Below are 10324 nucleotides of genomic sequence, written 5' to 3'. Positions count from 1 at the left end.
CCCCAGGCAGGGGCAAGTGGCTGAAACCCTCAGATGGCATTTTTCTTTCTTTCCTCCCTCCTTTCCTTTCTTGTTTATTATTATTCAATCACATAATAATTGTATTTATTCATTTGTTAGTTTCATCATTAGTTCATCTTATTCAGCCTTCCGGTATCCGGCCCTCCCCACTTCTCCTTATAGGGACAGAGGAAGGAGCAGGGCCCCCATGCCAGCTCTTGTGGTCCTGGCTCAGCGCCAACACCGGGCAGCAATCCTTAGCCCTCTCCCAACCTAGGGAGCGACCTAGGGAGTGGCCGGAGAGCTACCCAGCGGGCGGGGAGGAGGACTCTTGCTACTTTTAGGGGTTTTAGCCCCTCTGAGTTTACTGCTGGTGCAAGAGTGAGGGGAGGACCCGAGGTATCCGAGGCTGGGGAAGGGTAGACGCGCCAGTACCAAGAGAAGTCTCTTGCCCCTGTCCTCTGTCCCCATGTCTGTTCTACAGTATCAGCGAATGGGGACCAGGACCTGAAATCTTTCCTTTTGAGTATAGTGTCCTGGGGTTTTATAATTGCTCCCAAACAGCTGGGTTGAAAAGGAAAATAGAGCTACTGGTTTGGGCTCCTGTTCTGTGTGGGGGAGCACAGCATGAAGCAGTTTCTGGTGCAGGACAAGGCCGCAGGGCATCGGGAAGCAAGGCATGAGGTGGGCAGGAGGGGCCTGCAAAGCCCACAGAGGTTGTGGAGATGAGCCCCGCCCCCGTCTCAGGCTCCCCAGCGCTCATCCAGCCTCGCTTCCCCAGAAGGGTGGCGCTTCGATGTCACTGTCCGTCACAATGGAGGAAGAGGGGGAGCTGTCCCCGGGGCAGGGGAGTGCTCAGGTCGTCATGGGGGCCACATCAGAGAATATCAGAATGCACGATAGTGATCTTGTGGGGACTGCCCTATGCCCCTCGCCTCACACCCCCTGGGGTACAGGAAGCCCAGGGGAATCGAATTAACCAGCTAAGCTAGGATTAGGGGATCAGAGCATCTTAGGGCCCAGCTGAGAGCTCGGGGCGCAGGGGCTACTGCTGCCAGATGTCCTGTGCTGCTCTGGACTCAGCCCTCCAGGGCCTGCATGAAGGGGAAGGGAGCAAGTGTGGCCCGGGCAGGGGGTCTGTGGGGGGAGGGGGCTGGCTTGCAGGGTGTCTTAGGATACGCTCAGAACTCGCATGATGTTGGTGTAGCCAGACCCAGGTCGCCAGCCTGTCACCACGATCACCAGGTCCCCCACGCGCAGGAAGCCGCGGAGCTTTCCTGGCAGGGGCGCAGAGAGAAGGTGACAGTCAGACACTGAGGAATGGAGGCCAGCCCTGTTGTGAGAACCGGCCACCGCCCTCCACCTCCTCCAGGGCAGCCCTGAGGGGCCCTGGTGATGCTGTGGGGACCGCAACCCCTGCAGGACGCTAGAGCTGCAGGCGTGTCCCGGGCTGGCATGGGCTGTGTGGCTAAGGAGCCACACTGTCCACCTCTGTAGCTATGCTGGAAGAAGAGGTGGCGTATGATCAGTCAGGAAATCAGTTTCGTTCCAGCCTGGGGATGGGGGGCCGAGTCCCCCGTGGACTCTCACCTCTTACTCTGGCCGCCTGTGCGGGCAGCAGCCAGGCTGACCTCTCCTCTACTGCCCCCTCCCCAACATGCCCTCCGGCCCCTGCCTCCTCCCCAGCCTGTCCCCCGGCCCCTGGAGGCCAGGACATCTCTGTGTCTTTGTGAACCTCTCAGAGAGACTCTGGCACCAGAGGAGAGAGACAAGGCTCTTTGAGTGGGTGTGGAAGGTGAGGTCGGGAGACTGAAGATGCCAGTCCAGGGCCGGGAGAGCAGAGGGTAGGAAACGTAGACGGCTCACCACTTTCAATGCCAAATTGTACCCGGCGATCCACATCGTCCGCCCAGATGGTCTCTGGAGGTTCACTGTAGAGCAAGGGGAACACCCCCCGGCACAGGTGGGCCTGCCGAGCAGCCTGGGCAGAGCGGGTGACAGCAATGACCGCTGCCCGAGGTCGGTACCGAGACAGCAGCTGTGCTGAGCTGAAGGGGTTGGAGAAGATCTCAGAACCGGGAAAGGGGGTGGAACCAGGAAACGGGTTTGGGTTTCGGGCCCCAGGAGTCGCAAACAAGCTGTGCGGCCCTGCGCGATCGATCATAGTCCTCGGGGCCCTGATTTTCCCTCCTGTATAATGGGCATAAGAGGGCCTACTCTCCTCACCACACAAGGCAGATCAGAGACAATGAAGGATAGAGCAGAGCAGACAATAAGAAGTTTCTTGAGAGGCGGGCGCCTGGGTGGCTCAGTGGTTAAGCCACTGCCTTCGGCTCAGGTCATGATCTCAGGGTCCTGGGATCCAGTCCCGCATTGGGCTCTCTGCTCAGCGGGGAGCCTGCTTCCTCCTCTCTCTCTCTCTCTGCCTCTCTGCCTACTTGTGATCTCTCTCTCTGTCAAATAAATAAATAAATAAATAAAGAAGTTTCTTGAGAGGCATAAAGCCCTTCTGAGAAGGTACCTAGACCTAGTACTTAACTCACAAATGTCTCTTGTTAATCCTTGAAACCCCATGAGAAAACGGAGACCTGCAGGGGATCATAGCTGATTTCAAAGCAAAGACCTGGACTAAGGCCTTCTGGGCCCTTCTGCAACACCTCAGCACTGCAGGGCTCGTGGGCTAAAAGCAGGGCTCTCAAGTGTCCTGGCGCCCTTCCAGCCCCCTGGAGCTCACTGGGGCACTTCCCCATGCCCCAAGATCTGCCTCTCCTGGCCTTCAGCTACCTCTCCTCATGCCACAGAATGATGCTCTTTGTCTCCTACGTCAAGACAAAACCCAAACCTGGGGCCCATCCCAGCCTGCCCCTGCCCCAAGCTGTGTCTTGGTGTTGCCAGGGTCCAGCTCACCGGCCAGTTGTGGTCAGCACGACGATGGCAGCCGCACAGCACTTGAAGGCGGCCTCCACCGCGCCTATGGCTGTGACCTCAGTGGGATCGCGGCTCAGGGGTGCCGCCCGGCGCAGCTCCTCAAACAGCTGCCGGTGATACACCGCAGCCTCTGCCTCCCGAGCTATCTGCAAGCACCAAGAAGTCAGCTGGGGGCGGGGCCCTGGGCGTGGGAGGGGCTTGGGGCCCCGGCACCCGGAGCTCCTACCGCGTGCTGCATTTTCACTGCATCCACTGGGAACAGGCCCTTGGCGGTCTCCCCCGACAGCATGATGCAGTCCGCTCCGTCCAGCACAGCGTTGGCCACGTCACTCGTCTCTGCCCGGGTGGGCCGTGGCTTGGTGATCATGCTCTCCAGCATCTGGGGGACATCGGGGGATCCGAGCTAGAGACTCCCATCTGACCTGGGACCCTGACCCAGCTACTTCTCTGCCACCCTCAGAGGGCCCCGAAAGCCAGGGTCATGGTCACAAAGTATGCGATTCTGGTTCCTTATCTGAAAATGAGGCTCAAAGAATCTCTTCCCAACTTCGTTGTTTGAGGATCGAACACGGGACAGCAGAGCGTACTTAGACCTGAGGTGTGGGTCCTCACCCTCAGGCATCCCTAACACCCAGAGAAGGCCCGGGGCCCCGAGGGCTCACTCCAGACCTGTGTGGCGCAGACGACTGGCTTGCCCGCCAAGTTGCACCGTCCGATCATCATCTTCTGGGCAAGGAAAACCTTCTCGGCTGGGATCTCGATGCCCAGGTCACCCCGCGCCACCATGATGCCATCGCTCACCTCCAGGATTTCATCAAACCTGAGCGGTTGGGGGAGTCAGGGCTGGGGAAGAGCCAGGAGATTCCAGGGAGAGGAAGACTGGAGAAGAGGGTGGTGGGGAGGGCTAGGGCCTGCGAGGGACAAAAACCAAGCCTCACTTCTTCACGCCTTCGTGGTTCTCGATTTTGCTAATGATCTTGATGTGCCGTCCTTCGGGCCCCAGAGCAGCCCGGATGGCGGCCACGTCGCTGGCTTTCCGCACAAAGGAGGCAAAGACGATGTCCACATTATGCTGCACCCCAAAACGGAGGTCCAGAACGTCCTGCTCAGACAGTCCGGGCAGGTCCACCTCGGCTCCTGGCAAGTTCACACCCTTCCGGCTGCCCAGGAGGCCGCCGCTCTCCACCTGGGTCTCCAGCCCATCTGGACCTGCAGGCATGGAAAGAGCCCACTCAGGTCAGGGGTGAGCCAGGGGCACGGTCCGGGAGAGGGAGCCCGGGTGTTGGGACCCCAGGAGATCAGGAACCCACGTCCTAGTGTCTCTCCACCCTCCGCCAGGCCTGCCCACGGAACAGGCCCCGGGTGGACGTCTGTCCAAGAGATAAACCCGGCAGTCCAGCCCCCCCCCGCCAGGGTTGAGCCCAAGGGGGACAGGAGGGGAAGGGTGCTGGCCGGGGAGAGGGCAGCGGGGACCCAGGGAAGGGAGTATGCCCGCGTCCCCGCTTGGCTGGGGCAAAGGCTCATCCGCACCGATTTTCTTGACCTGGAGGGAGATGAGCCCGTCGTCTATGTAGATGCGGCCCCCCACCGACACGACCTTGACAATATTGGGGTAGTCCACCCACACGGTGCTCGCGTCCCCCCGCGTCCGGAACGCCGGGTCCACCGTCACCAGCACCTGGGAGCCCTTCACTAGCTCCACCTCGGCCTCCGGGCCCTAGGGGCGGGGCCAGAGTGGCCTTGAGACCCGCCTCGTGCCCCACCCTCCCGCGCCTCGCCCCCCGCCCCGCCCCTCGCACCCCAGGGGTCGCCCCGGGAAGCCCGCGGCGCGGGGTCCGACTGTCACCCCCCGCAGGACGCCGGTGCGTATTTCCGGTCCCTTGGTGTCCAGGGCGATGGCCACCGGCCGGTAGCCAAGCGGAGAAGTCGCAAAGCTCTCCACAGCCTCCCGGATGTTGGCGATGGACTGAGCGTGGTACTGGGGGGAGCGGGCAACGATGTCTGGGGGAGGCGGCCAGGACCCCCACCACCCCCGGCCGCCGGCGAGCTTAGCCCCGCCCCCTCCCCTCAGCCCCGCCGCGGACCTCGTGGGAGCCGTGCGAGAAGTTGAGGCGCGCGATGTTCATCCCGGCCTTGATCATCTCCTTGAGGCGGTCCACCGCGTGCGAGGCCGGCCCTGCAGCGGGGTGGCCGCTCAGACCAACGTCTGCCCGTCCGCGGCCGCCCCGCTGCCCGGCCTTTACTCCGGCGCGACCTCCGCGCACAGGTCAGCCAGCACCTGCTTGCCCGGGGGCGTGGGGGGCCCGGGCCGGGCGTCCTGAGCGCGGCTGAGCCGGCCGTGCGGGCAGCGGGTGGCCGCGGCGGAGGGGGAGCCCCCCGGCGCGTGAGGGGCGCGGCAGGAGGTACCGTGCCCGGTGAGGGCATCTGGGGTCCGTCTGGGCCCGCAGAGCGGAGAGGCCGTACGCACGGCGGAGAGGCGATCTTTGCTGAGCTGGCCGCGCCGCTGGGAGCCCGCCGGACCCGCCTCTCCAGTCCCTGCCCAAGGCCAGCGCGCGTGAGGCCCCTTTCTCAGCTGCTGGAAGGCCGAGTGGGCACGGCGCCGGCCTGTGGCACCAGCGGGCGGCCTGCTGTGGATCACGGCCATCAGCACGGACCCCGCGGCTCCGTCGTCATGACAGTCTGAGCCTCAGGCCCCTCCAGCCACAGCCCTATCCTTTGCTCTTCTCCGCCGCAAAACTCATTGCAAGGACCCTCCGCGCTCGCGGCTCCCGGCCTCCCTCCGGCCCGCTTCTCCCGGGCTCTCACTCCCGCCCGGCGCGGGCCTCTCTGCTGCCGCTCTTCCTGCCCGGGTCGCCAAGAACCTCTGCGCCGCGGCTGAATGCAGGGATCGCTTCTCAGTGCGCATCCCGGCTGGCGGGTCCACAGCGCCGGACCCCGTGCTTGCCGCGCCTTCCTCACCCGGCGCGCAGGGCATGCCCCCTCTCCCATTTCCTCCCACCCCACCGGCCGCTGCTTCTCAGCCCTGGCTTCCCCCACCCCGCCCCCCACACTAGCTGCCTCATTCTCCCCTCTGTCGTTTTCCCTTCGCTCTCTGGGTGGTCTCACCTAGTTTCAGGGCTTTAAGTACCATCTACATGCTGATGACTCCCACATGGGTATCTCCAGCTCAGACCTCTGCCCCAAACCCAGACTTGTGTATCTGATCCCATCTGAAACGGCATGTGCAAAGCCCAGGTCCTGATCTCCTCCGTCGAAACCTCTGCACAAAGATCTTTGCAGCTCCGTTGATGATGCATGCGTCCTTCTAGTGCCTCAGCTGAAAGCCTTGGGCCTGTCTCTGCTCCCCTCCCCATGCAAACCATCTGGAAATCCCATCAACTCCATCTTCCAAATGCACTCAGAATCTGATGCCCTCTGACCACCGCCACTGCCCCGCACCTGGTCTGAGCCAGAAATGTCACCGCAGCCATTCCTGCCCTGGCCCCAGGGCCGCCCTCAACCTCTTCCCAGGCGGTCCGTCACAGCGTAAGAACGAGTCACTCTCCCAGCACTGGCAGCCCTCTCCCACTTCTCCGAGGAAAACCGAACTCAAACTCTAAGATTGGCTTGTAAGCCCTGATCTACTCCCTACAATGTTTTCATTTTGCTACTCTTTCCCCCAGGTGGTTTCTAATGGTTCCAGCCTCTTCGACTCGGGGCCCTTGCACTGGCCGCTTTCTTGTCTGGAACCCAATCCCCAACCTTGAGCGTGGCCTCAGCTCCTTCACGCCTTTGCTCAGATGGAATTTTCTGAACAACCTCGAGCCTCTACTGCCCCTTGCAATGCTGTGTTCCTTGCGTCTATAGTTCCTACCACTTTCTCACATATTAGACAATCTTTTTCTTTTTAAGTTAGTATGTTTGGTATTTGTTGTCTCCCCCAGCTAGACAGTCAGCCCCTCAAGGATGGGGATCTTTGTTTACATTACCGATCAGCTCCCAGGGACCCAAACCTTGGCTACCAGACGCCCCACCAGTATTTGCTGAATGAATGACTCTGTTAAACACAGAGTGGTCTCAGAAGAGACAGCAGGTGGGGAAGCATCTTGAGAAACCTTCGCGGGGTCCTCTGAGGGTTTCTCTGATTCTGGGCTGGGGGCACTCACCGATGGTGGCAATGATGCTCGTGCTGCGGGCTGCCACGGGCTCCGAGTCAATGTCCAGCAGGCAAAGGTGCTCGAGGAAGGTGTCTGCCATCGCGGCCGACAGCTGCTGCCGCTGGAAGAAGGCCGTGCCCAGCTCGTGGGTCAGCTGGGCCACGCTGGCCCGCCGCAGGTACCCCGCTGGCCCTGCAGTGGAAGAGGGCTGTGTGGGCCGCTGCCACACCCCACTCCCTTCACCTCAGCACACTCCAAGTCCCCTCTGTCCGTGCCAGGTTTCACGGAGCCCTTCCTAGAAGACAGGCACTACACAGACATTATCCGAGAGACGGGCTTCACATCCAGGCCTGGCCGGCTCTAGGCTCTGGCTCTTGACCAGCCAGCTCTCCGAGCCGTCCCAGCCCCGACCCCTGCCCTTCAGCTGCTGCCTTCCCACAGCCTCAGCCCTTCGCTCTAGTCTGGAGCTGCTGCTCACGCTTGCCCTGTCCCCTTTCTGAAGCTCCCCGTTTTCTTCCTTCTAATTGGCTGGCTTCCGGACCCCTCCTCTGAGTTTCCCCAGTCCTTTCAATGCCGCTCCAGTCCTAGGATCCCTGTGGCTTGCCCCGGCCCCGCCCGGAGGAGCCCCAGTCCCAGCCATACCCTCCATGGCCCTGAGCCCCTGTCCCTGGGGGTCTGCTCCACGCTGTCGGGCTGCGAGAGGCACACCGGGCCAAGGGAGCGGTCCTGCATGCTGGTTAAAATGTCACGACCAGGGGCCAGAGTCCAGGCAGCACGGGAGTGCCTCGTGGCTCCCAGGCTGCAGGACAAGCAACCCCCCCCAGCCCCGCCTACAGAGGCAGAGAAGAGGCTCAGACCAGAGCCCAAAACTGAACACAGGGGACACTCCAGTGAGCAGAGACCCCCACCCCCACCACCGAGGCCCTCTTGTCCAGCAGCAGACATTGGTCATGTGTGTCCCCACCCCCGCTCCTGACTTTCACCCTCATTCTCCACCCTGTTCACTGGTCCCCCCCCCCTTTTTTTTAAATATTTTATTCATTTATTTGACAGAGAGAGAGAGATCACAAGTAGGCAGAGAGGCAGACAGAGAGAGGGGGAAGCAGGCTCCCCTCTGAGCAGAGAGCCCGATGTGGGGCTCGATCCCAGCACCCTGAGATCATGACCTGAGCCGAAGGCAGAGGCTTTAACCCACTGAGCCACCCAGGTGCCCCTGGTTTCCCCTTTCCTTACCTCCTGGAGCCCCGATCAGGATGGACTTTGCTAAGTCCCTTTGGGACTTAGAGATCCTTGAGCAAAGCTCTTGGGCGTGTATATTCTCCTGGCTGGACATGCTTACAAAGCGAGAGGCTGTGGAGAGAGGGGGCGAGAGGACCGAACTGCTGGTCTTATCTAAGGGAGACAGAGAAAAGAGAAGGGGCACACCCAGCGGGCTGTCCCTGTGGCCACAGAGTCCCGCCCCCCAACTTGCTGGCTCACCGCCCCATCTTCTGGCATACCCCCTCTGTCATCCATTTTTTCTGATAAGTTTCCAATTCATTCACGCTGTCATCAGCCTGAATAGAGATTTTGGTGACACGGCCCCCTTTCCTTTGTACTTTGCTGAAGTTAGTCCGAGATCAACGTAGGAAGGAGGGGGTGACGGTGGGGACTGGAGCCTGAAGGAAGGGGAAGGGCAGCACCGCGAGAATGTGGTGGGGTTCTCTGGAAGGGCTCTGACAGCGTCACTGCCACTGTCACACAGGCCCCCGTTCGCTCGCTGGCCAGTATTTGCTGAACACCTACTCTGTGCCGGGTCCCAAGGACGCAATGATGAGCAAAACAGGGCCTTTACCCTTCTAAGGGATTTCCAGTGTGGGGACACTGACAATGGACAAGCACCGCTGGGGCACCTGGCCGGCTCAGTAGCAAGAGTGTGCGACTCTTGATCTCAGGGTCCTGAGTTCAAGCCCCAAGATGGGAATAAGAGATGATAGATAGAAACCTTAAAAAATAAATAAATAAAACAAGCACCAAAAAAATGAACATACAATCACAAACTTGGTGTTTTTGTAAGGTTTTCTTTTTCTTTTCTCTTTTTAAAAAGATTTTGTTTATTTATTTGACAGAGAGATCACAGGTAGGCAGAGAGAGAGAGGGGAAAGCAGGCTCCCCGCTGAGCAGAGAGCCCGATGTGGGGCTCCATCCCAGGAGCCTGGGATCATGACCTGAACCGAAGGCAGAGGCTTAACCCATTGAGCCACCCAGCTACCCCTAAGGTTTTCTTTTTTTTTTTTTTTAAGAGAAAGAGCACTCTTGTATGTGTGTGAGGGGAGGGGCAGGGGGAGAGAATCTCAAGCCGGTTCCCTGCTGAGCCCTGAGCCAGGGCTGGAAGCAGGGATCTGTGATCTCACAACCCTGAGACCCCGGCCTGAGCCACCCAGGTGTGCCCATAAGCACAAGCTTTGTAAGTGCTGTTAAGGACGGGACTTGACCGGGGCACAGAACAGCAGAGCCACCTGGGAGAAGAGAGAGACCCGTGTTGTAGATGAGGCGGACTGGGAAGGCTTCTGACATGGGGTAGTATCTCTGCTGACATTGGAAGGACTAGAAGGATCTGGTGGGGACAACTTGAAGGGAACAGTTTTCTGTGGGGTTAGGGGTCTATCTGCGGCGTCTCTGAGGAAGGAAAAGGCCCAGTGCGACAGAGAGAGAAGGCTGCTCTGGGCCGGGGGCCTGCAGGGAGGATGTGGCAGGCTCCGGGCGCGTGGGGGCGGGGTCCCTGTGAGGCTGGACACTGGAAGCAGGAACTTGGAGGGCACCAGGTTCAGCCAGCGGCTGACAGTACGCAGCACTTGCTCTAGATCCCTCCAGCCGGCAGGTGGAGATCACAGAGCAGCAGCGAGACCGGGGGCTGCAGGAGGGATCTAGGCAGCAGGCGACAGCCTAATGGCAGCAGGAGGCACAGTGAGAGGGAGACAGATCGGAGGGGTCTCTGGAGAAGGGCGCAGAGGGCAGAGGGACAGATCGGGGAGCGGGGGAGGGAGGCTTCCATCCCCTGGAGGGCGCTGGTCTGGTGTGATCAGCTGGGGAGATGGCAGTGCCACTTACTGAGACCCGGGGAAGGACAGGTTCGCAGCGGAAACACGCAAGGTTTCAGTTCTAGGAAGGCTACGTTCAAGATGCCAATCAATCATTAGAATCAACAGGCAGACAGTAGGACCTGTCCACCGAGCACTTGTGGCGGGCTGGGACGGTGTTCTACATCTCCCGCGCAGCTT

At 60.5% G+C, this 10324-nt stretch overlaps 1 protein-coding gene across 2 annotated transcripts; it reads right to left on the bottom strand.

Annotated features, from left to right (window-relative positions):
• Positions 1-55: 55 nt before the first annotated feature.
• PKLR (pyruvate kinase L/R) lies at positions 56-8444 on the bottom strand. Of its 2 annotated transcripts, none has more exons than XM_032318224.1 (11): positions 7707-7811; positions 7074-7256; positions 5013-5104; positions 4775-4906; positions 4459-4645; positions 3867-4137; positions 3598-3748; positions 3155-3307; positions 2908-3074; positions 1867-2048; positions 56-1277 (listed from the first exon to the last, which is right to left on the bottom strand). In XM_032318224.1, the coding sequence occupies exons 1-11, from the start codon at positions 7711-7713 to the stop codon at positions 1171-1173; spliced, it is 1632 nt and encodes a 543-aa protein (XP_032174115.1). In that variant the 5' UTR covers positions 7714-7811; the 3' UTR covers positions 56-1170. The 2 variants fall into 2 exon arrangements, with proteins under 2 accessions (XP_032174115.1, XP_032174114.1); XM_032318223.1 differs by lacking the exon at positions 7707-7811 and adding an exon at positions 8298-8444 and having other exon boundaries at positions 86-1277.
• Positions 8445-10324: the final 1880 nt, after the last annotated feature.

Source organism: Mustela erminea, chromosome 17, assembly GCF_009829155.1.
Source record: "Mustela erminea isolate mMusErm1 chromosome 17, mMusErm1.Pri, whole genome shotgun sequence".
NCBI classification, from domain to species: Eukaryota; Metazoa; Chordata; class Mammalia; order Carnivora; family Mustelidae; genus Mustela; species Mustela erminea.
Note: the sequence above shows the minus strand (reverse complement) of the source record. Positions and strands in the feature narration are given on the sequence as shown.

Bases quoted from the DNA above. Each gene is read 5' to 3' on its own strand.
- PKLR (XM_032318223.1), bottom strand. From the start codon at position 8,397: ATGTCCAGCCAGGAGAATATACACGCCCAAGAGCTTTGCTCAAGGATC. The intron at 5,105-7,073 runs GTGAGTGCCCCC...ACCCCGCTGCAG, and splicing joins GAGCATCATTGCCACCATCG to GGCCGGCCTCGCACGCGGTG. The intron at 4,138-4,458 runs GTGCGGATGAGC...CCATGCCTGCAG, and splicing joins CCTCCAGGTCAAGAAAATCG to GTCCAGATGGGCTGGAGACC.